We start from the raw sequence: 26,346 nt of genomic DNA, 5'->3' as shown, positions 1-26,346 counted from the left end.
TTTTTTTTTTACTAGTTTTCCTGACTTTGGAACTCGGACACATTTGACTTTTTGGCCTTTTTGGTGATTAAATTAACAAACAACTTAATCTTTTGAATTCTGATATGCATCTCTGCCTTTTTCATTCCACTGCCCATCTGCATCTCTTTGTGATTCAATGGAGCTGTGCGGCTGTTAATTACAATCAAATTTGTGAGTGCCGGAGGGAGGGATTAACATGTGGCACATGGAAAATTCCGCATGTAGGGAAGGGATTAGGCCAGGGGTGGGCAAACTTTTTGGCTCTGGGGCCACATTGATTTCTAAATTTGACAGGTGGGCCGGGTCAGCACAAGATACCGTATATATAAGAAACTGTATACAAGATATCCTTTATTTGTCCCACACTGGGGAAATTTACAGCCTCCAGCAGCAAGAATGTAGGTTGAAAGAAGAAAAAACAAACAAACACCGTTCAATTAAGTGCAATATAAATACAAAATGGATAAATTGCAGTGCTATTTACAATTGTTTTTCACATCATTTAATTATTATTATTATTATTGTTATTTTTATTCAGCAGCCTGACAGCAGTCGGTAGGAACGAGCGTCGGTATCTCTCCTTCTTGCAGCGCAGGTGTAACAGTCTCTGGCTGAAGGAGCTACCTAGTGCTGTCAGGGTGGGTTGGAGAGGGTGGGAGGGACTGTCCATCATAGCTTTTAGTTTAGTTAGCATCCTTCTGTTGCCCACCTCCTCCAGAGTGTCAAGGAGCAGCCCAGGACAGAACTGGCCTTCCTGACCAGTCGCTCCAGTCTCTTTCTGTCCCGGGCTGAGATGCTGCCTGACCAGCAGACAATGCCATAATGGATGGCCGAGACCACCACCGAGTTATAGAAAGTCTTAAGGAGCGACCCCTGAACCCCTAAAGACCTCAGTTTCCTGAGTAGGAAGAGTCTGTCTTTTCCTAATCAGGGTGTCCGTGATGGTAGACCAGTCCAGTTTGTTGTTCAGAAGAACAGCTAGGTACTTGTAGGAGGTCACCCTCTCTATGTCCATACCCTGGATGTTCATTGGTGCTGGTGAGGACTGTTTCCTGCAGAAATCCACAACCAACTCATTAGTTTTTCTAGGGTTGATCTGGAGGAGATTCTGCTCCATATATGTTGACAGTCCATACCAAAAATCATCAGAACAAAAGCATGAAAGTATTACCATTCTTTTTTTGAATGAGAATAGTGAAACAACTGTGGTATATGTCCTGTATGATCGTCCAAGTATGTTAACAACTTACATGTGTGACAACACAAGCAACAAAGTGCAACAACATATTGCACAAAAACTGCAGCATACAGGGTATATGACAAAATCTAACAAAGTTAGGACTATTTGCTACAAAATGAGACGAGTAAAAGACCTGGTGGCTTTCTTTCCACTCGAACTTGACCTCCCCTCGATCACCAAACAAGACAGCGTTGGTCAGCTGATGTCGTGCAACGAACCTTTCAACCCAGCCACGGGATGCTTCGAAGTCCTCGATGCCCATAGCGCTATGGAACTCAATTGCTCTCTTATGAGCGGTCCAGTTTGCGGAAAGTTTTCAGCACGACAACAGTCAAACCATTCCAGGAAACATTTATTTACTCGACTGTCCGTCGAGCCGCAAGCAATTCGCTCTGAGCACGGAAACAGACCGAATCGGACTGAGCAAGTGTCGCTTCCTCGTTTTTCAAAGTCTCGTAGATTTCAGTCTTTCGGACTCCAAGCGTCTCCTGAATGTTTTGTACTATGTAACCCACTTCGTTTAATCAGATTCACTTCACTTTCTCTTCCGCGGCTATTACAGTTCCTCTTCGTTTGGACAGGACGTAAAATGTTCGCAATTGCAGTAAAACTCACTGCAATAAAGAGTCACTTGCATGTCGCCGTTTTGGATCCATTGACAGAAAATAGCGTCATGGACACACTTATTCTGTTGTATCGAGCAGGAGTTACTTGAGTTAGCGCTACTGCAGGATTCCATATCGTCTCCCCCTCCCTCCTTGTGCTGTGCAACTTCAAGTAACTGCGCAACCTGGCGTTGAAATGTGTGTCAGTCCAAACGAAATGAATGCAATCATTTACATTGAACCGTAATTGTGTACTGTACCAACCTTCGGCGGGCCGGATTAAAAAGACCAACGGGCCGGATCAGGCCCGCGGGCCATAGTTTGCCCACCACTGGATTAGGCGGTAACACACAACAGTATTATCACTTGGTTCCATATAGACGACTATTCTGATGACACACACATTGTCGACCTTATGTTTGTGCAGGTATGATGGAGGCTACAGTGATGTGCCCCATGCTGCGTGGGGTTTAAATATGACTATGTACTATGAATCAGAAAAACTACAAATATCACTTAAGATGTTCCATTAAAAATATATATATATACATGTTTTATTATTTTGTTGTTTTTTGTTTTGCTTTGGGTTTTTTTTTTTTGCTCTGGTCTCTCCTTTCTTTCTGCAGAATATTAGTCTGTCTACTCATCTCAAAACAAAATGCAACAGAGTATATCACCCTCTCCTGTTGCACAGCAACTGCTCTGGCATGGTAAGGCCAACATATCTCCTATACTGCAGAACCAAGACGCCAAACAGGACAGCATTAAATAAATAAAATCCACATAAAGCCAAAACAAAACAAAACAAAAAAAAATGATTGATTTTTAAAATTCACGACATAAACACAAGGGTGGTGGAAGGTGGGATTTTGGTTTCTTGCCCATTGGCATCTCTGCAGTGCTCAAGACTAACCAACAAGTAGCAATTTACTGTAAATAGGTATACAGTATATATTTACATACTTCAAGATGGTGTGAAAGAACTAATTTCTGTATTATTCCCTGACAAAATCAAGTACGTTTAAATAAAGTTCCTTGGCCCCAAATTTGTTTTGTTATACTTGGCTTTGGTCTGAGAAAAAACATTTGGCATACACCCTTTAAAAAATACTCAAGTAGACAACTTATCTAATGCCAAACCACATATGCAGGAGTCCACTGTTTCTCTTTTGTATAGTGGAATTCAATCAACTCAACTGGCTCAACTGGCCTCCCGTCTCCAATCACCCCAGTGCTTGCAGACTGAGCCACTGACACCCGAGATCGAAAATGGGGCAAGTATACTTCTCCCAAAACGGAATCCAAACTAATATGAATAAAATACAGAGTACATGATGAAATGAAAGAAAAACAGCAGCAACAAATGGATCTGATTCGGTACGGCGCTCTTTGTCCCGAATAAATAAAACACCTCAGGGCACTGCTTTCACTGTGACCTCAGGCTATGGCTTACCACAGACACAATCATACACGCACTGAAAGTCAAAACCCTACCATGAGCTCACAAACAAGTTGGTAGCGACCGATGGATAGGAGGGAAGTATGATGAAAAGGGGACAAGAAACACAGGGGATGGGATGGCTGTACAAAAAGTCAGGAAGCGGCAACAACACGACAGAAAACCATGAGTTATGGCCATATCAGTTCAAGATGACTGAACTGATGTGTTAAAAGGAAAACTAGTGTGCGAGATACTTTGTGGATAAAAGATGGAGGACATGAAGGAGAAACATTGCGGCGGCTCAGAGAAAGGAAAACAAAAGAAAAAAAAGAGCCATCAAATCATTGAAAGCTACAGGCCATGGAGGACATCCATCCATCCATAAATTTGAGTCGCTTATCCTCTCGAGGGTCGAGAGAGGGTACAAAAACAAAGGATGAAAAGTTTGATCACAAACGAACCTGTGCCTTATCAACTTGATGTGGTTGGTGAGAGACAGATAGGAGCGTAGAGCATCAGTTATCAGCTCATTGTCATGATTCTATTTGTGACCAACAGGTGGCACCGTAGGGCTCCCCCGGAAGCAGCACACTTGTTGGTCGTTATGTCATTAGTTGTTTAAAAGGACTCCCGGCACGACCACTCAGTGTCGGGTCATCGTTTGTTTGTTCCTGTCATGTTTGTTTTCAGTCATGTTTCGATCACTGGTAGGTTTTAGCTTCAGTCATGGTTTTGGTTTGCTCATTTGGATTCTTTTTGTTTTCAGGACTTTGTTTGTTTTGGATTTAGTTTTCTCTGTTTTAATACAATTTGACAAGTTCACCCTGTTCCTCCCTCCTGCCTGCTTTGTGGCGTCCACCATCAACCGCTCGTGACAGAATGACCCGACCATCAACTGGACCCCACAGGTACAAAGGACTGGTTCCAGTTACTCTCTGTGCCTAGCGGAGCACGTCTGCGGCCGACACCCATACCCATTCAGGCGGCGCATGTCATTCGGTCGTCCCATGTTCCCCCGTCACATCGAGCCCCGTCCACGTCAGGCCAAGCCCAGCCATAGCGTTGCCGCTGCACTCCGTTCCTGTTCCCCGGCAAGGCAAGGGTTGCCGGCGCTTTTCCTTCCTGTTTCCCGGCGAGTCAAGCCTATGGGTGACTTTGGGACGTCTGGGATCCGTCCCTTGAGTGAGGGGTACTGTCATGGTTCTGTTTGTGGCCAACAGGTGGCACTATATGGCTCCATCTACAGCTGCGCACCTGTTGGTCATTGTGTCATTAGTGGTCTGTTTTAAAAGGACTCCCGGCAAGACCGCTCGGTGTCGGGTCATTGTTTGTTCTGTCATGTTTGTTTCGGTCACTGTTAGGTTTTAGCTTCAGTCATGATTTTTGTTTGATACTTTTCTTTTTGTTCTTGTGACTTTGTTTTAGATTAAGTTCTCTGTGTATTTCTTGAATACAATTTGTCAAGTTCACCCTGCTCCTCCCTCCTGCCTGCTTTTTGGGGTCCACCGCCATGCACTGGGACACTCATGGACGCCCTGCGGAGGCGGGCTTTTGGAACTCTGAAGCAGCAGCACTGCCCAGCACAAAGATATTGACAATCGCTCGTCTAAATAAATGTGGGGACTAAGTCATAGCACTACACAAGTTTCAAAGATCGTCATTTAAATAAGCCGCAAGGTGATTTAAAAACTAAAGTGAGGTCACATGGGCAAGGAAACAGCTCTGAAAATGTAAAACAGATGACTTCGGGCTTGGTCGGCACCCATAAGCCACATAAGACAACAAAACAGTCAATTCTCGAGTTAAAATATCGACTTGAATGATTTACTTATTGATTTTATAACACGAGGTTACATATCCTGGCGTTTTGCAGCCGTACACTCCAATTCTGAACCTTGTCATTGCCCTCAATGCATATTAACGCCAACGACACGGAGAGCAACACCCTTGGCCTAGTTGTCAAAGTTGATTAGAGTGATGCAGGCTTAGTGCCATGTGGGTGGCACGCTTTACAACTCATTATGGTGATCAGTGCATAAACACACACACACACACACACACACACACACACACACACACACACACACACACACACACACACACACACGCGCGCGCGCGCACCCATATGCACCCACACTCACTGGGAATAGAGCAAGCGGGATCTAACGATGAACTTGAAGATGTACTCCAGAGCTTTGAGAGTTCTCATAATCGCCTCACAGCACTCGCCCCGACTGGAGACATCCAGGTACCTCTTCAGCACCGACATCAACTTCCTGTGAGATAGATAAAAGACAGAAAAGCCCAAATGGTGACCAAAAAAGTTCAACAATTCTTAACTTTTATAGAGCAGGGAAGAATAGTAAAAGTGAGGAAGGGGAGACAAATTGGGTGGAAAATAGTTTTCATACCCGAGCTGACTCCCGTTCACATATTCCACAGCATTTGTGAAATGGGTAATTTAAAAAAGTATACACTCCATAAAACATGTCAGTCCAGTATTCAATACCCCTCAACACACTAAAGTATTCATATCAATCTTAACAATAAACATGTTACGCCTGTACGTAAAAGCTCTTTCAGGTAGTGTGCAAATGTACTTAATAGAGTGGCCTTTAACCTTTAGCTGGAATTCATATATTCATCTGTGTCAGACCAAATTCATAAATAAAGAAATGGGCCTCCAGAGGTCTAGGACTTGTGGCTTTATGATGACAATGAGGAATGCCACAAACTGGCTTAAAACTAGATTTAATCCTCATAAACAATAAAAGCCTCCCTAAAACGCCTTTAATTTTGCCTAAGAGTTATCCGGCCGGACTTAAAAATATTACCAGCTTTATTACCATGAAGTCTTCCCCAGTTCTGTCTCTGGTGCATGACTGAAAGACACACTGGACAGGATTTTATGCCCCCCTGCCTGAAACCAAGATGGGGAGTTTACAATGTAGCAAGAGGGGCTTTTCCAAAATAACCTGCAGCGCTAAGATGAAATGACCCTCTTAAAGAAGGGGAACATCAACATACTGGCAGGCGAGGGACTGGCACATGATGAAATGGAGAGGAACTAGACAACGGGTTGGTGTCTACCAATCAAGGAGTCCTGTTACATCAGAGGATTTCAAAAGCCCAGACTCTGAACTGTGAGGTCGACGTGCTGACCGTATGCCTATTGTGCTGCCCCAAATTGTAAACTTTCATGAAGAAAATAAAACTCTTGTTCTGGGTCATGCTCTCACATTGTTGTCTGGGTCGAAACCTTGACCTTAGTCTGTCTATTGAAGATCAGTCAAGTTTTGAGTTGTATGTTTGTTTCGGGAAAATATGTCTGTCATTCAGAGAAGAGGTATCAAGACTTAACCTACTTGTAGGCTAACGTGGCGCTGAAATGTTGCTTGATGTAGGCCTCCAAAACTGTGTTGAAATGCTGAAATTTCCTGTCTGCAATCAGACTTATTATGTAGATCTGGCAGAAGGCAAACAAACCAAAACAAAACAGTGGCATGAGAATCGATGTGAAATCATCTGACAGATGATACTTTAGACCTGATGCACACTCACCAAGGCGTCAAACACGAGAATGTCATAGTCATCTGTCTGCGAATGTTCCATCATGATGTTGAACAAAGCATCCAAAGTGTCTTGCAGGAACTGAATGGAAGGTAGAAAAGCTGCTGAGTGGGCACATGGGCTGAAAGGTCAGCGACGGCACTACGCCGAAGCTAACGGGTGGTACAACCCCATCAGAAATTGGTGTGTCCCCAGTTCAGCCCTTCTAACATTTAATTATGAAGTACCGCTAATAGAAGTCATAAAAATCAATGAATTTCTCAGCACCCCCCACTTATCGGTCAAGCGCCCTGTTAGCACCGGGAGAGAGAAAATCCTGGCACCGTGCCTGCCAAAGGGTGTTACTGACCTTGACCACCTCCTCTCCATCGATGAGTTTCAGCTTATCCAGGTTTTCTCGCAGGAGTTCAGGTTGAGTCCTCCATTTAAGAAGCCCCAGCAGGCCCACTACAAAGAAAACGTACAATGAGCGCATTTTATCTTTCACCGCAACCCTTTGCCTCGTTTTAGAATGAACACCGATTAAACCTTTTGAAATGTTAAATACTTCCGTGCAGCACAATCAGATTTTTTTTCTTTTTTTGTCATTTATTGGCAGTTTTGTGAAAATTTGGTGAAGTATGTCAAGTTTTGGTTTTCTTGAATTCACCAAAAGGTGATCTTGAACATGCCATAATTTTTAACTACTTATTTATTGTGGATCGATGTTGAAGAGTGAGCTTGAAAGAGAACTGTCTGCATTCCCACCACATAAGCACATGTTGGTCTTTTCATGGTATATGCAGATTTCTGTGTGAGTGAAGGGTGTCTCGCTGTTGGCTCCTGTTGATGGGAAATTTGTGACATATTGAGCTTCTGGTCGTGACCTTAAACCACCCTGGAGATATGCTGAGGGAATGTGTGTGTGTGTGTGTGTGTGAGAGAGAAATGCCTGAGGCCTAGGTGATTGAAACAAAGGTTAATGTTCATTATGGTGATGGACTTGCTTCCCTGGTAACAGATGTTGCTTGGCACCTGTGTCAGATTTATTGAATTGTCTGGCATGCATGGGATTGTGCGTACACAGTACACTTGTGGATGTGTGCTGAACTATATATGACTGCCGGCCAGCCTGCATAGGGCAAAGTGACAACACGGGACACTAATAGTGTAGTTACATTGTTCTCTATAACTTTGCCTCGATTAAACTATACACTCATACAATCATGCACAGAAAAAAAACCAAGAAAAAAATAAACGAATGGGCCAGGTGAGTCATTCGAATTTGTAAACAGGCCGACAAAAATCACCTTTCCAGAGCCAGACCTTCCCCTCGGCTCATAACATAATAACTTTTAGAATACTACATGAGACACTGAGATACACAGTATGTACCCTGAATCAGGTTTGCTCAAGGACATTTCACCATGATATCACACTTACTTACCGGTACTTCCTTTTTGCAGAAACAGATTGTTTCTCCAATGTCATCAAACATTGTAATATTTTGAGGATAACACATTTATAAAAAATAATAATAATAATAATAAATAAATAAAAATCAGGGGCCATATTATACATACCTGTAGGTTTGGGAAAAATACAAACATTTGTGACATTGCATGAACATTGACTGGTTCCTAGGGTTTGTGACATAGGTGTACTTGAATTCCACTCAGATAATCAAATCTATGTCAAGAAAGTAAAAATCCTGGCACTCATTGGCTTTTGCCACGGACGCTTCTCCTCAATCAGCAGGCAAGAGATCATTTACCTGAATCACAGAGCTTTGCAAACTGTTATCATATCATCTCTATTGTCACCGTGTCCAGTGGACGTAACATAGCACCGGATTCAGCATCTTAGATTGTTAGACAACAGTAATGCTCATCCATGAATTTGTAAAATACCTTGCGTAGTGTGCAATTATAATAATTGTAAGTAATTCCTTAGACTAAATAACTACTTCCATGTACCAAAGTATCAGCGCATGTGCAGCAGGACAAGGCAGGCATTTCTCATTTCCCGTACTTCAGTGAAATTCCTTTAAAAAAGTATAGAATACAAATCAGTGTGAGAATAATAATTCACTTTTTGACCATTGATACCGCGGATAGCACAAAGTAACATGCTATGATGGTTAAATTAACCTGGCCGACTCACGACAATGGGTTGCTGGGCAAGCCACAGTAGACTGATTCCCAGTCCAACAAAGCTTGACTGCAGTGTCAACCTTCCACCAGTAGAGGGTAATAATAGACTGTCAAACGTTTATGGGGCGTTCGAATACAATTCGCAGTTGAATTACAGCAGATTGAAAATTTATTCGTATCTTCAAGAAAGAAATTTGGTGTCAACCTGTTTTTTATGACCAACTTATAAGAGTGATATGATTTATTCCCTGCCCTACAGTATAGGTAACAAGCAGTGATTATGCATGACATCCACTTGATTGTTAATCCTCACCTACAGGTAAAAAATTGATTCATTGAGATTTTTTTATTTTTTTTTTAAAACAAAGGTCTTTCTGACACACACTGACACACACACACACACACACACAAAGAATTACCATTCTGGGTAAGCTTGGTGGAGCAGACCAGGGTGGAAATGGTGAAGCTGTCTCTGGAGCTGACAGACAGGCCCCCACTGCCCCCACTCACATTACTTGTGCTGCGGCTCAGCACCGCCCCCTTGTGTAGGTCCCCGTACTGGTGTCGGGTGGAGGGCAAGGACAAGTAGCAATTCACATCCTCCATGCGCTTGCTGTCACCCTATGACACCAATGTGCAATGAGTCATCTCCTTATATGATAATTAAAAGCTCCAAAATCAATCGAGTCTTTTTTTTATTGTTTGTTTGTTTATGAATGCCCTGCGATTGGCTGGCAACCAGTTGAGGGTGTCCCCCGCCTACTGCCCGAAGACAGCTGGGATAGGCTCCAGCACGTTCATGACGCTTGTGTGGATAAAGCGGATCAGAAAATTGATGGATGGATGTTTGTCTGTGCGTGCCCTGCGATTGGCTGGCCACCAGTTCAGGATGCACTCCGCCTTCTGGCCGAAGAGAGCTGGGATAGGCACCCATACTCCCGCTACCATCGTGAGGATAAAGTGTTCCAGGTAATGGATTGATGGATTTTCAACTTTAGGCAGTATGGTGAACTCGTGATGAGCACAACTGCCTCACAGTTCTGAGGTTTTGGGGTTTGAATCTCAGCTGCGGCTTTCCTGTGTGGAGTTTATGTACAGTGCACTCCGCTTAATAGAACACCGGTTAATAGAGTAATCCGCTTAATAGAGCAAAAGGCTCTGGAACGGATTTGCCTAATGCAATTTCCTATAAAGATACTCCGCTTAGTAGAACAGATCTCCGCTTAATAGAACAGGCCGTAAGCAATGAACATTGTAAACTAGTGGTTTTCGAAGTGTAGCTATCGCGATACTGTACCACTATCGCGCGAAAACGCGGTAGTTCTAGCCGTATACAGTAACAGGTAGCACGCGTCACTCCACACATAGACACATGCACATCACAATGGCTTCAACTTCATTCAAGAGACGAGGGCTATCACCTGCGGGTAAGAAGGACATACTCAGACGATACGATGCATTGCCGGATTCTCAGAAGGTACGCCCGCGGTTTCCAGGACCTCCCTCTTATCCAGCGCATTGAGAGGGAAGTCAACCGTAAAATTACGGACTCCTGTTTCCAGACAAAAGTAACGAAACTTTTCTCGTGATTTGAGATGTTTGACTGAAGTTGATTAAAGTTGTTGTTTTGTTGTTTGATTAAAGATATGGACGTCCACAGTCGAATTATCTCTTCTAACTCGTCAGCAGGGGTTTTCTGCGTGCATAACTTGGTCGTCGACGTGTCTGAAGGTGTACCTAGTAAAGTGTCTCCGGTTAATAGAAACTCCGCTTAGTAGAACAGAAGCGCTTCGGCCCAATGGTGTTCTATTAAGCGGAGTGCACTGTATCACAAAAATGTGGCATTCGAATAAGACTGTATCGACTTTTTATGTCCACTGCGTGTGCCCTGCGATTGGCTCGTGACCAGGCACTGTCTCATGCTCAAAGTCAACTCGGAGAGGCTCCAGCTCACCCGCAACCCCAATGCGGACAAGACATGAAAACTAACGAATGGGTGGACTTTCAACTTTATTTGCACGTTCTCTAATACTTTAAGATTAACTCCAGCTTTTATATGGCCCCTGTGTGACATACTGTGAGTGGGAAGAGAATGGGGCCTACTTAATTAGTGGGGGTGGTCAGGTAAAAAGATTGAAGTGGAATAGAGATTGAGAGCAGTGCTTTGATGACAGGAGATCATTGAGCAACAGAGCGCAGGGAGACCATTGGTCACAGAGTACATCAAGTGTAATTAATCTTCACTGTAGTTCACATTTAATCAATAAGTGGACTCACTCTTAAAGGTGCTCATTAACCAGGAAATCTATTTAGGATCCCTCACCCTTTTTGGGTGGACCAAATGTCACTTTCAAACGTATTGTACCCTCACTTGTTTTACGAGGTTACAAGTCAATGTAAAATGCAAACTTTTTCTCTCAGGCCACCTTTTTATTGGGGAGGTAAAATAGGTGCAGGATAATTTGAAGATTTTCTGAAGATTTAAATTGGGTGCTAATTTTACTATAAATATTACATGTGGCTTTCAACGAGAGCAGGGTATAACCCCGTTTACTGCCCGAAGACGGCTGGGATGGATTCCAGCACGCCAAAAACCCTCGTGAGGACTAGCAGTTTGAATGATGAATGGATGGATATATGTACAGTAGATGTACAATTGGAAGAGATCTGCAGGCAGTCCACTGCCCATTCTCCATCCATCTATTTTATATACAGGTAGCGTTTGTCCTCGCTAAGGTTACGGCCACCCTGCTGACTTTTGAAGGATAGGCGATGTCCATCCTGGACTTGTTGCCAGCCAATCACAGGTTACGCAAAGGCAAACTAACCACTCTCACATTCACAGTGATGGATAATTTCAAGTCTTCATTGAACCCATCTTTGGAAAGAGAGAGTATTGGCAGAAAATTCTCACAAGCACCCGGAGAACATGTCAACGCCACACAAGAAGGACGGGATCCCAGTTCAAACCCTAAACTTCAAAACGGTGCCCATTATAGGCGAGTAAAAGACAAGGGGTCACTGTTATTTAGTCAATTGTATTTAACATGTATTATGGTTTGACCAATGATTGCATAACATCATTTTATCAAGAATTATCTGCGCATCAAGTCTGAGCTACTTTTAATAGAGAGGCACAAGAGCTAGTTACATTTGATTGACTGTTCTTTCCTCATTTTAAAGCCATTCATGAAACTTTTTTCAAAATATTCTCAAATCCTCACCTTGAAGACCACAAGGTCATGAGGTCCGTCCTTTAGAACCGTCCCATCGTTCTTCATCAGACGAACAAAGGCCATGGCAAACTTCTTCTCGCTCTTGTCCTTGGCTGCAGAACCACATAGAGGAGAGGTATAGCAAAAGAGCACGTCAGGGAAATAAAGTAAGAAGTGGAAAAGCTTCCTGTATAATCAAGTGTGTGTTTACAAATTGCTTCCAATCCTTTTGTCCTTTTCCATGTCACATTATGCTCGGGGGAAGGGGAAGAAGGCAAAAGATGCAGGGGACTGTACTGTACAGTAAGCAGATCACAGTCACACTCACACTCTTGAGAGGAGCGGTGTCTGAACATGAAGCGAAGATGGATCCTGTGCATTTCCTCCAGAGGGACGGCCACCTGGAGGACAAGAAAGTACATCCATCTTCAAAAGGTTGTACCGCGCTCGTTGTGCTTGTACATTTGATGACAAACCTTTGGGAACGACAAGGGGAAGTAAATAATGGTGCAAGTGCAAGAAAAACACACCTTAAATGTTTCCATCCAGCGGGGTTGTTTGACTTGGTAGTAGATAACTGATCTGTATTCACTGGTCGCCTTATCCCCTGCTCCGAGACAGATGGAATTCTAAAAATGAAGAGCAGAAGCAGGTGTCATACTTCGATGACTGATATAAAAGTCTACAGTGATATCTTCACTAATGACTTTAATTTTGTCCATGCCGGTAGCTTAAACCCCTCATATCTTAAGTCAGCTTTCCTCAGTGAAATGAATGGACATGCCAATAATCCGTTCGAGTCTGCCCAAAAAAATATTTTTTTTAACCATCAAAATCAAAACATACAGTCAGATATATCATCATCAAATGTCATGTGCCGAAACCGTTTTTCCATAATGATTTAATTCAATGGAGATTGTGCTGTTCCTTCTCCTGCTCCTTAACCACCAGGGGGCAGTAGAAAACAAACATGTAGAATACACAAACACTGTCTCAAGTAAGCTGCAGTTCTTCGGAGCACATAAACAATATATGCCTGTGATCATTACTCTCTCTGCATGTGTTGCTGCACCATTTGTCTTCAGATATCAGTTATTCAAAGGTTTACACCTACCACAATATCACAATGGGTTTATTAGCTCAACTATGGTAACTAGTATGGCATTTCCCATGATGTGTTAGCATTAGGCTAGCGGACCTCTGTAAAACAATGTTGTGCGGGTCGGTTAAATACACAAAGTGTACCACTGTATTGAATCTGCGGGCGTGCGTACATGCGTGTGTGCGTGTGTGAGCATGCTGCCTGCACGGAAGTCAGGTGAATAAACCACCATGGGATTTACATTGTTAAGTTTGAGCAACTAGTGACGGCACTTGGGAGGTTTGGCCCAATAGTGTAAGAATCGGCACTAGTAGTTTTCCTTGTGGCTTAATTTATTTTGAATGTATATTTTTCAGAGGATAAGGATTTGGTTTACAGAAAAATTAAAGAATTCCACCAAAATAATATCCAATCAAAATTGTGAAAATATGCATTACACTAGCCACATAGACAATGTAAAATTTTATAAGCAACACTCAGTAAGATACTAATAATAAAGATATTACAGTGGACCCAAACATAGTCGCATTTCGACAACCGCTATTTCGCCTATTCAGATTTTTTTCTCTCACAATATTTTTTGGGTTTTGTTTGTTTATTCATCTCCTTAGTCCCATGTGTTTCCCATATTTGAAATCGTCAGTGATTTTTGAAGACCTTTTTATAGGCAAGAACCCGCGCCATTGCATTACAATGGGCGTAAATTATCAGAATCTTCACTTTTCGTGGGCGCCATCGTGCCCATATTCCACAAACAGCAGGGGTCCACTGTACTTTATTTTATTAAATATAGTTCTTGTACCGAATTGCATTATGCAACTTAGTTTCAGTGGATAAGAATAGCAAATTGATCGTTTGAATGTGTTTATTTGGTGAATACTACCTTGCAAAAAACCCTCTGAAAGTTAAATTCATTCATTCATTCATTCATCTTCCGAGCCGCTTGATCCTCACTAGGGTCGCGGGTGTGCTGGAGCCTATCCCAGCTGTCTTCGGGCAGTAGGCGGGGGACACCCTGAATCGGTTGCCAGCCAATCGCAGGGCACACACAAACGAACAAGCATTCGCACTCACACTCACACCTAGGGACAAGTTAGAGTGTTCAATCAGCCTGCCACGCATGTTTTTGGAATGTGGGAGGAAACCGGAGCACCCGGAGAAAACCCACGCAGGCCCGGGGAGAACATGCAAACTCCACACAGGGAGGCCGGAGCTGGAATCGTACCCGGTACCTCTGCACTGTGAAGCCGACGTGCTAACCACTGGACTACCGGGCCGCCCCCTCTGAAAGTTAAATGTCAAACAAAATTGTGCATCCTTATTTTATGGTAATTGGATTTATTTTGTCATTGAATTAGATTACTCTGCAGATGGGTGTTGAGGCCCTCTCATTTTCCCATCAGGCCTTCTGCTGCTCACCTGTACGACCTTGCCCTTCTCATCACACACACACATGATGACTTCCACGTTTTTCTGTGTGGTCTTGTTGTACTTGTCAAAGTCACCGCCCTGCAGGGTGAGGTAAATGTCGTTGCGCACGTCTCCCGGCATGATAATCTCGGGGAAACCCAGCTTGCGCGCAACCACCGTGCTGCGATCCACCAGGTGAGGGTATTCTTTGCGAATTTGGACGATGTCGCCAACCAGAGCCTTCATGGTCACCCAGAGTCCTGAAAAGACCAGATTTTAAATGTGTGGTTTAGGAAAAAGAACTTTAAAAACCCCTCATTTCAACACAAGAAAATTATTATAGAACATTTGAAGAAGAATTGTTGAATTTCGTACGATTTCAGACCGCCTCTCAGAGTTGTCATGCTCTGGATACAGCGTACAGAATTATGGGGCTCTGGGGTTCATCACCAACTCTAAAATTGTATTCTGTGTTTGGACAGCTACTTGCAATTTACATGACATGATTAAGTTCAGCAAAGTCAATTCAAATCGAGCGCAATACAGCCATTTCAATATTTATCTTTACCAGCTAAGAAAGTTGTGTATGGAAGTGTTTTTCCACCCATCTCAGATTTTCTTCTAAATCACAAAGTCCAAAAAGGTAGGTGTAAGAATATCACATTAGCAAACAGTACAGTTATAAGACTTTTTTTTGTCATTGTATCCCATTATTAATACTTCTGCAGCTGTACATCTGATTATGTATTATTGGACTCCTATCAATTCACTTTTTCTTCTGGCAACGAATTGCCATAATGGCTGCCCTGTAGAGTTTATTGATGATGCAGGAAAAAATATAAAACTTTAAAAAATTATGATCTGAAAAGGAGGATTTTTTTTATTTATCTGTAGTGACCTGCTCTTGATGAGAAGCTGAATCAGAGTTGAAAATATCATCATAGTCATATCATCGAAGCAGAACTTCAATGCACACACGGCAACTCGGTTAGGTAGCGTCGGATGTTTTACAGCGTACAAACCAATCATATTGAGAAAACCGCCTAATTATACATTTCCATTTTCATCTACAATTTACGGACACAAACTTTTATGGCCTCTAAATGCAGAAGAGGAAACAAGATTATTATGTCTGAAGTTGAACATTTGTAAACCCCATTTATGAAACAGAGTTAGGAGGCAATCCACTATGGTTGTGGGATGGTCAAAGAATGGTATAGAATTTCACATGGTATGAGCAGTATTTTGTGATATTTTAACATTGAAAGGGAAACAAAAACATGAAAAGAGACTGCTCTAGTGAAATGATGAAATGAAACAAAGCTGTGGAATGGATGAAAAGCGAGGGATGAAAGACTTACGGCTAACCATTATAGTGGAACCTCTCAAGTCCATTCCGTGACTCAGTAAAGGATTAAAGGTTCTATCACGCTTGTTCTCATTAGGGGGGTGAGTGAGCTGGTCGTACCCTACCTCACTTTCAAATATCTGGGCAACTTGGTGGATTTAATTAAACATTTATGCCCTTTCTTGGGGATTTTTCATAATATGTTCTACTTAATGATTATGAATGACGGAAATAAATGCCTTATGGTTTCACGGCACCCAAAATCACTGTATGTCAGAGGCAAAAAGCATGTCAGCAAGGAAGAAAAATAAAATAAAATAAAAAGATACCCAGTGGCCCCAGTTGCTGCTTTCATATCAAGGGGGTGTTCAGGGCTTTAAGATTGGCAGCAACAACAAATGCTGTGAGATAAGAAAGGTGGAGGAAAATAAAGAGGAAGTAATCTGAAAATATTGTCTGAAAGAGCCGTATAATGTCGTCACTCGCAGAACAAATAAGGCCTTTTTCTCTGCATTGCACATGGATGGCATCAGTGCTCACATAAGACCAAAAGTGTGAGGCGGACGACCATACCTTGGCCGCCGCTGTCCGCCCGGGACGTGGTCACTTTGTTCAGAAAGGTGTGGAGAAAGTCGTTCTCAGCTACAACGCTGCACACACAGACACACATAGTCACACAAGCATCAATACATTATCGCTCAATCGAAATGAGTCGGAGGTCTTTCTGCACATAAAATGACATCTGATTTTCTCAAAGATCTGAGGATTTACGAAAAGGAAGAATGGGCACATACGGGAAGAAAGGGATGAAAAACTGCTTTTCCTCATCGCATTCAACTTTCCCTTTGATGATGTCACTGATGTCCATCACTGTGAAACAAGAAACATTTTAAGTCTCTGGTGACAATATCATAGCGGGAAATAAATATAAAACTCTATATATTTTTTTTTACGTCTGTACGTTAAAAAATGACATGGCAGCTCACAATTACACAGCGTCACTATACAAGGTCTAATTGTTAATAATGCAAGAGTTGAACAGTAAAAAGTGAAACGAAGTTGCAACATTTTTATTTGTATAAATTTCTATAGCCTTTGTTCTCAGTAGGATGGCGGGTGAGCTGGAGTAGATACCAGCTAACTTTGGGCAAAAGACAAAATACACTTTGGACTTGTTGCCCAGTCAATGGCAGGACTGAAATACACAACAATTTATACTGGGTCCATTCATGCATCCATTTTCGTTTTTTGCTTTCTTTTCTCATCAGTGTGGCTGGTGAGTTTGAGACAATTCTAGCTGACTTCAGGCAAGAGGGGTTGTAGACCCTGAACTTGTCACCGCTTCTTATTGCAGCGCACAGGTGTCAAACGCAAGGCCCAGGGGCCAGATCATGTGCGCCTACATCTTGTTCCTTGCTGTCTGCAGCTTCCATGTTTGCAGGTTAAGTGGACAGCAAATGTTAATACTGTATTTTTATACAATGTAATATTGTTGAGTGTAATTTTTTCTTGAGGAAAAAAAATAATCACATTTAAAAATATATTATATTTCGTTTTGTTTTTTTTCTGAGAGTGGCTGAAACAGATTCCCATTCATGTCATTGGATACATTTCATTGAGATATGGTTGTTTTGAAATAGAAAGGTGATCAAAGAATGAATTGAGCATATATCTTCTTATTTAATAGAATTAAAAAATATAGAAGAGAATGGAAACTCTTGTCTTGTACCCGCCACTCCAAAAGGACGTCTGAGACCCTGAGTACACTTCTTGCTGCTCTCCTTCAGGTCCATCCTGCCAACTCGGACTATCTGACAGATGAGGTAAATCTTCTCCCGACTCAGGTCCTTATTCCCTAAATCCTGACGGGAAAACACCCACAGTTTGAGGGCACGGGCCAAATAAAGTGAAAGAATCAATAAACAGTCCGATAAAAGGTAGTATATGGGCAATTTCAGGGAAGAGGAGGAAGAATCTCAACCACTAAAAGAGCACCATTGTCCCCTTGTGGTCACTTACCGTAAAGACAACTTTCAGGTTGTTGAGCATGTCAATTTCTTTCGGGAAGCCTTTGCTGCCCCAACGAATTAGATAGCTCTCACTGCAGAAGAGAGAACAGTTAATAATACAGCACATGGAAAAGAAGCCAACTAGAATTAGTGTTTCGTCCAGATGACTCCAAATGAGGTAGAAAGTTCCAAATAATAATAATTAAGAAAATATCTTTTCAAGTACATTTTAATCATAATCTCTGTAGTTATTTCTGTATACATATCTTCAAAAACAATTTATGGTGGTTAGTACAGTTAGGAGAGGGTACTTCCAATACAAATGGCATTGTTATTATTGATTACGATTACACAGGCTAAATTTTTGTTGGATTTACTCTAGGTTCATCTCAATGAATTAGAATATTGTGTAAAGCTCAATTTATTTTACAAGTTCTGTTAAAAAAATGAAACATATCTAGATTTACTTGAATTTAAGTACTAACGAACTGCAGTATTTCAATTCATTTAGATGCACTTGCAGCACTCTATAAATCGTACAGTATCAAAACAAATCTCACGTTCAGCAATAAGCAAGTGCGTTAAAATTTGGGGGATTGCATAAAAGAGGAAACAGAAATGTGTTTGCAATTTGTACACTTTTAAAATAGACTAGATAACCTCACGGACCAAAAACAGGATCTGCTTCTGCTCTTTTTTTTCAGGATTGATACCTCAAGGTTGATGAAAGTGTAATTGCCCAACTCCTCACTAGGGTGACCAAAAACGCAATCATGTTGCTTGTTCTTTCACTTGTATCATGAATGCACATAGACGCATCGGGGTCCTCAAAAATCATGTATTTTGGTTTCATTTTGAATTAATGTGTATAGAGTTTAACAGTTTACGAGCCAAAGTATCAAAAACAACAATAACAACTCTCAGACTCTTCAACTATTTTGTCCTAGATGCATGATTTTGATTGTGTTTTTGCCACTCTATTTCGTTGTAATGATGTTACATGCCGTCTGGCATACATACAGTAAATTGCAGATCAGGTACTGCAGATAAAATATTTGGAACTGGACACATGGTGACATAAACAGCCGCCACAGGTTTCTTGGTGAACTGAGATTTGAAGAGAAAGTTTGTGCATGCGTGTCAGGAGGCTGAGGCAGATCTTGCCAGTATGACAGGCTGAATGACAGGGCTTAGCATCAGCACTGTCAACCCACCTCCACATACTGACAGTCAAGATGTGCAACATTGTAATTTGTCTTTTTCGATTTGGTGTACGGATGGAGTCGCTGTGTGTGTTTTCAAGTAAAATGAGAGATAGAGAGAGAGAGAGAGAGAGAGAGAGAGAGAGAGAGAGAGAGAGAGAGATAGAGAGATAGAGAGATAGAGAGATAGAGAGATAGAGAGATAGAGAGATAGAGAGATAGAGAGATAGATAGATAGATAGATAGATAGATAGATAGATAGATAGATAGATAGATAGATAGATAGATAGATAGATAGATAGATAGATACCTGATGATTTGTTGTTGGTTCGGGTCATACAGAGACATGAAGAGTTCTGAATCCTCCCCCACACGACACACAAAGTTCCTGACAAAGACATAGAGGCTGTGTGTGGGTGAGGACTGGATGCGTGCTGAGAAGCCGCTGTGTTCTGTCTGAATGTTGGACTGCAAAGTAAAACATTTTAAAGTTAGCTTGGGGGCATTTCAGATGATGCCTGACACATTCACCAATAGCAGTTTTTGACATAGGTAGGGAAGTTCTCCACACAAGGGCGGAAGAGTTCATCCTATACGGCTACTGAATTGCTGCTGAGATGGAAAGTAGGCCTGATGGACTTCAATTTAAACCCATCCAATTATATATTGAAATAATTAATTAGCGCTCCAGACATGATTAGCAAGTAAAATGCCCATAGAAAAGTTTTCATGCATTTTAATTTGAACATGCCTTTGTTAAAGACGGAATGCATTTGTAAGAATCGTAATGGTCTTAACTTTCGCTCACCTGCTCCTCTTTAATGCGTTCATTGATTTTAGCAGAGGCCTCTTCGTGGGCTCGGAAGAGGCTAATGACACTGGCCTGCTCTGGGTCCAAAATATTCCCATCGTCATCTCGAACCACCTGGTCCAACTCCAAAATCCTGCAGCGGTCCAAAGTAGAAAAGATGGAATGATTAAGGAATGCATTCTTGCCGATTTTTCTTATTGTGCGAAATGTTGAAATAGCTTTACGTAATAAACTCTTCACAGTACTTGCGCAAGTCTATAATAGTCAGTACACGTGCACGGTGTGATGAAAATGTGACTGTCAGAAAAGTGTTCATGTAACAATGTTTAATATCGCAGTTGGAGCATGAAATTGCACTCCAAATAATCCAAGTGCCAAATAAATAAACAAATTGCCACATTATTTTAGCAAAGGCAGATTTATCCTGATCTGATGCATCATTATAATCTGAGATACTTAATATTTGTCTTGTACCATTCAAAAACATTTAACAATACATTGATGTATTCAGAACACAATGAAATCAACTAACTGTGCCCACACAGGACACATTGAGACATTTCTATCGCACTCGGAAGCAATTTTCCACAACTATAATGAATGTAAAGCTACAATAAGCAAAAAATAAATAAATAAAAGCTTTATTTTATTTAAACGAGTCTCGGGGTTCTCACAGACACATAATCGTAATATTCTATTGGCAAGTCATTCATACTGTAGTTGACTGCACGTTATTACAAACCTGCGAGTATAAGATTGAAGGGCTTGAATAACTATTTTATTAAAATGAGAAATGATATGTCATGCCCTGTGCTTCTTTTGTTCTAGCTGTAACTGTCAGATTATTGACCTTGCTCAATGGAGCTGTGATGCGGACGTTGTATCGGTCTGTCGTGGTGAAGAAGGAGCTGAGTCAAAGGGCGAAGCGCTCAATTTACCGGTCTATCTACGTTCCAACCCTCATCTATTGGTCGTGACCGAAAGAACAAGATCCCGGATACACGCGGCCGAAATGAGTTTTCTCTGCAGGGTGTCCGGGCTCTCCCTTAGAGACAAGGTGAGAAGCTCGGTCATCCGGGAGGGGATCAGAGTCGAGCCACTTCTCCTCCACATCGAGAGGAGCCAGATGAGGTGGCTTGGGCATCTGATTCGGATGCCTCCTGAACGCCTCCCTGGTGAGGTGTTCCGGGCATGTCCCAAGGGAGGAGACCCCGAGGTAGACACAGGATACGCTGGAGAGACTGTCACCCAGCTGGCCTGGAAACGCCTCGGGATCCCCCGGGGAGAGCTGGAAGAAGTAGCTAGGGAGAGGGAAGTCTGGGCTTCCCTGCTAAAGCTGTTGCCCCCGCGACCCGGCCCCATATAAGCGGTAGGAGATAGATGGATGGATGACCTTGCTCACTGTCCACAACTGCTTGCTTGGTGTTGAAGAGGCCTACAACAGGAGATTTTTCATGAACTTGTTGATGCTAGGGTATGGCTCATAGCTTTTTGCTTCACTCCCAGCAAATTCCAAGGAGGGTTGATGAACGATTTATTGCCGTTTCTTTACGCTACCTCCATGGAGCTAACTATGTTTCTGTAAGAATGCTTGTGTCTACTGTTTTGAAACATTGGTAACATGGTTTAAGTCCCAGACTGTCCATTTATCTCCACAAACACTTTGAGATGGTGCATTTTTTTCATCTCAAGCACTGCCATCATCTGGAGAAGGGCGGCATCTTGCGTCAAGCCTTGTTACTAATGGCTGTCTTGTGCTAAACAGCAGGCCATGCTCAGCTGAACATGAGGAGGCAGCCACACTGCTAACAGCTGTCTTGTGCTAATTTGCCAGGCCGTGCTCACATTATCTTCCAGTGGTGATGAAAAATGTTGAAGAAAAAAAAAATCACTAAAGCAGACTTACCTAAAAAAAAGGAAAATAGTACAGTTCCACAGACATAAAAGGATCCAGGAAATACCAGCAGAAAGAGGGGGAAAATGAGCTTGTGAAGAAAAAGAAAGGAAGCAAAGGCAGTGTGATGCGTCAAGGGTCTACACTACGCGAGCCAAGCAGGAAGACGAGTATATTTGATACAGCTCTTGTCGGGGATATCATAAGATGTAGAGGGGTGGATGATGAATAATTCAAACTACACTTCTTCTAGACGACATGAATTGTTTTGGGTGAAGTTGTTTCACATACTTGTTTCCATAATCAATCTTAGAGATGACCTTCTGCTTGAGTTCCTTGAATTCATCAGTGGGCAGTGTTCCAGAGAGAAGCTGGGAACGCCACTCCATCAGCTCCCACATAAGTCTCTGCACCTGCCTCACATGCGCCTCCTTGTTGGCCTGCACAAGTCAACGCATGGCCATCAGCACAGCTTTATTCAACTTTTTTTATTCTAATTCATACACTTTTTGTGTGTGTGTGTGTGTGTATGCGTGTTTATACATACCACATAGAGCTGCTTCCATATGCTGCCCCACTCTCTCAGCGTCATGGTCACCTCCTTCACTAGAGGAATCTCTGCAGACAGCACAACCTCCTCATCTCTGTGTGGGAGTAAGTTAAAGTATAACAACCAATATATTTTATGTGTCTGCAGTAAATTCATATGTTTCAACCCTTTACTGAGCAAGGAACCGCATGGTAACTTACAGGGGGAAACAGTTTAATTGTTTGCTTCCTCTGCGATTACTATAAAAGAAAAATAATGATAGTGGGGAAAGTGCTTTATGATTGCAACTATTTGAATATATACAGTACATACAGTAAATTTATATGAAAGTCAAAGCTGCGATATAAAATGAAACTTACATGCAAAGCAAAGGCTGAATGGATGAATGGAGAAAGGGCCGTGTAATATATTTACAATACAGAGGCCATCTCTGATTTCAAGGGGAATCCTCAGATCTCCCAAAACACCACTTTTGGTCATACATGTGGTTAGGAAGTGCGTGGCCCCATGTGGACACCCAGTAGCAGTGATGAAAAATTGTTGACCCCTCTAGCATTTAAGTTGCCCATTCCTGACAAAGTTGAAACGATAGCAATCCAGTAGAATTTGCGGCTGCCTCCCGTGCAAAGATCAGATCAATTCTCAGCCCCAAATTAATACCACCTAGTAGCAACAACGATGTTTAGTATTCAACCTTCACTTACCCTCGATGTGCAACAATTACCTCCTTCAGGTGTACGAAACTGGCAGGAAACACGCCCTGGAGTGCAAAATGGGAGGGCAGTGATTAGTTTAAAAATGATTTTCTGTCAAGGCAGAACTAGAGCATAGGATCACTCAAATATCAATATATCATTATAGCTTTCATAATGCAGGAGCCAGGGCATCAATTATTTACCTGATGGGCTTTATTTCTGGCCAGGTAGCCTTTGTACCAACCTACAAGAATACATTTAAAAGAAACACACTCACACACACACATCACGATTAAAATGTGTAATGTCAATCTGAATACATAAGGAACAACCCAGACATTTTATTTCAGTGTCTGTTAAGTCACAATTGTAAACATCGAAGGAATTAGTTCTCTGTTTCAATGTGATTTTGCACCATATCCAACACATTTTTTATAGCCAAATCAAAAGTTTAAGTGCATACAGACTTTTTTGAGTCACACTTCTGACACATTTCCTTAGACAGTTAGAAACAGTTTAGCTCACAGACCAAGACACCCAAATAAAAATATTATGCAACACAAAAAAAGCCACTGTGCTTTTTATTAGTTTTCTGCTACACACAATTTTTGCCCGAGGGTGGCACCATGTTGAATCAACACCCCCCAAAAAAATCTGAATTTTCAACAAGCAGAGTCCTCCCAACTCTGGATCTTAGCATTCTTACTCTGAGAAACAATACTACCACGTTCCTATGTCACACTCGGTCTAAATGCTTAAGCTGTCTTTTTTTGAGCATTTTAAAATCAAATTTGGGTGTAATACCCAACAAAAGCCGTGCAGCAACAACCCAGTTGTTTCTTTGTCTGACTCACTGTTCATAGGTTCTAATTGGCTTCAATCTCTGCTCAGCCCTCCCTATATGGTGTTTGCATGTTCTCCCCCATTTTCACGCATTTCAAAAACATTCACATAGAGATGAATAGCGTGCTTCAATGTGCGTTTTGTTTGTCAATAATGTGCCCAGCGATAGACTGGCGCCCAATCTAGGGTCTACCCGGCCTTTCACCCAAAGGCACCTGGGTAGATTCAAGCTCACCTGGCATGACAGCAAAGAAAATGGATGTCTACTTATTTTCCATGTGTTATTTGGCAACCGATATTTTAAACTATATTTTTTAAAAATGTGATCCCTATATGATGCGATGAAACCTTTCACAAATACATAAAAACAAAAAATGATGACATGAGTGTAACGTGCTATGTCAGATACTATCTTGTACCATCGCAGATCTCCTGGATGTAGACTGCATCCCCAACCTCCAGAGAAAGTTGATTTTCTCCACTGCCAGCAAAGTTCCACTTGGCTGAAAAAAGAAAAAAAACTGTAAAACACTCAAAGAATTACGCCAGGATGGAATCTTGCAGAGGATGCGCATGGGTGAATAGGAAGCTCTTGCACAGCTTGTAGATCTTTGAGATGAAAAGTCAACAGCTCAGCTCAAAGTATATGTGCATTCAACCTTTAGTTGATTGTGTGGGAAATTGAATAATGGAAAATGTTTTGGACAAAATGGGTTACATAAAGCCATCTGTGTTTAAAGGAAGGACTGACCTTTGCGCAAGTCCTATTAAAATTGGAAGATCTTATGACAGTCTCCGATGGAGGTTTTAATGGGTTTACACAGTTGTTACCTACTGTTGATATTCTCTTTACATATCAAACATTACCGGTTACAGCGTGGAGCTATTAAACTTCCTTCTTCTTCTACTTCCTGACATTTACCTATGTGAGCATGAAAGTCAATGCAGGCGAAACAGATAAATTTCCCCTGAATACAGCAAAAAGACATGAACGTTTATTATAGTCCACAGAGCAGGTACAATAAAAAGTCACTCAATCAATGTTTTTTTTTTCTGAAAAAGGAGAGGGAAGCTTTGGTCTAACAGTCACTTGCTCCAGCATTTCCTCAACTGTTAATTCATGCAATCGGTCGCAATATGACATTTTGTTGCGGTGCTCTTTGATCGTTCACCCAGAGGCTCTTTCGCACCTGCTCACATCCTGTTTAGCAGTAATCCAGTGGTCCCTTTGTCTTCTTAGTCTTTGCATTTCAAGTACGTCATCACACTTAAGATGGTACACATTATAGCAACAATCATCTCTGCAAGCGCACAGACATACAGTATGTATGATCGAATGGCCACAAATTGTCTCACCTACACCATATCGTTCCATGGTGGTTGTTGTCCAAGGAGCCATATTTTCTTGTGTTGCTCACTTTGGATGTTTTTAAGGTGCCTGTTCAACGTTTCACTTTTTTTTTTAATCCAAACTGAAAGTAGTCAGCCCTCCTCCTCTCTTTGCCTCTTCCTCTTTTCTCTTCTCTTCCTGTCTTCAGGCCCTGAAGAGGAAGTGGTTACAAGGTGGAGTCAGACTGAGTTTTGCATTTGCATTATTTCCAACGTGCTCATTTTAGATTGACAAACCTGTATGATAGATTCTTCAAAAATAGGGCTCAGAGACGTTCACCATTATGATAAATGTAATCGTGTCTACAGAATAGCATCTGCGCTGCCTCTTTTGATGTGATTTTGCACACCAATAGTCATGAATGTGAATGTCTTTCTTCCTATGAGTGCAGCACACGCACCTCTTCTCTTTGGTCATCATCTCCGAAGCTCCGAAGTGTTTCAAGTGCAAACTGATAGAACATATTGTGACGCATCTGTTAAAATGGCAGCCTCGGCTCACCCTGCTTTCTCCTCAGCTGCCCTCATTTCGGGAGGCGGCCCACTTTAAAAGATGAAGACTTTGAGAATCTGCCTGGCTGCTGGTGTGGAAGATACTGTATGCAGCATTAGTATTTTCTCTTCAACGGTTGAGAGAAATAAGAAATAGACCACAAAGATCGTTTCAACTGGTGTATTTACAGTCTCATAAAAAGACGTTGCAGGATTTCGATTTTCTATTTAGCGTGCCACTTTAGAGCAGCCCATAATGCCTGCTGTTAGGCACAGCCCCTTAAAAGCACACCTACCACACTAAAGTTGTTGTTGCAACGACTGTCCCAACATGCAGTAATGACTTCACAAAATCAGGTTATTTTTCCTATATTCTA

At 41.9% G+C, this 26,346-nt stretch overlaps 1 protein-coding gene across 2 annotated transcripts in view; it reads right to left on the bottom strand.

Annotated features, from left to right (window-relative positions):
• The window catches only part of LOC127603474 (dedicator of cytokinesis protein 2), a 119,849-nt gene extending 94,223 nt beyond the window's left edge, over positions 1-25,626 (bottom strand). For both annotated transcript variants that reach the window (XM_052069790.1, XM_052069797.1), the window contains exons 1-21: positions 25,445-25,626; positions 24,508-24,591; positions 23,449-23,489; positions 23,255-23,310; positions 22,548-22,644; positions 22,292-22,440; positions 20,104-20,239; positions 19,606-19,763; positions 18,104-18,185; positions 17,814-17,946; positions 16,879-16,954; positions 16,658-16,734; positions 14,746-14,996; positions 12,755-12,853; positions 12,553-12,625; positions 12,234-12,337; positions 9,429-9,630; positions 7,227-7,324; positions 6,869-6,958; positions 6,673-6,773; positions 5,449-5,583 (exon numbers count right to left, since the gene is read on the bottom strand). In XM_052069790.1, coding sequence (XP_051925750.1) covers positions 5,449-5,583; positions 6,673-6,773; positions 6,869-6,958; positions 7,227-7,324; positions 9,429-9,630; positions 12,234-12,337; positions 12,553-12,625; positions 12,755-12,853; positions 14,746-14,996; positions 16,658-16,734; positions 16,879-16,954; positions 17,814-17,946; positions 18,104-18,185; positions 19,606-19,763; positions 20,104-20,239; positions 22,292-22,440; positions 22,548-22,644; positions 23,255-23,310; positions 23,449-23,489; positions 24,508-24,591; positions 25,445-25,487 — 2,285 coding nt within the window. In that variant the 5' untranslated portion in view covers positions 25,488-25,626. The remainder of the gene's footprint in view (positions 1-5,448; positions 5,584-6,672; positions 6,774-6,868; positions 6,959-7,226; positions 7,325-9,428; positions 9,631-12,233; positions 12,338-12,552; positions 12,626-12,754; positions 12,854-14,745; positions 14,997-16,657; positions 16,735-16,878; positions 16,955-17,813; positions 17,947-18,103; positions 18,186-19,605; positions 19,764-20,103; positions 20,240-22,291; positions 22,441-22,547; positions 22,645-23,254; positions 23,311-23,448; positions 23,490-24,507; positions 24,592-25,444) is intronic.
• Between the last annotated feature and the right edge of the window lie 720 nt (positions 25,627-26,346).

Source organism: Hippocampus zosterae, chromosome 1 (assembly GCF_025434085.1).
Source record: "Hippocampus zosterae strain Florida chromosome 1, ASM2543408v3, whole genome shotgun sequence".
NCBI lineage: Eukaryota > Metazoa > Chordata > Actinopteri > Syngnathiformes > Syngnathidae > Hippocampus > Hippocampus zosterae.
This window is presented reverse-complemented; position numbering and strand designations above follow the sequence as displayed.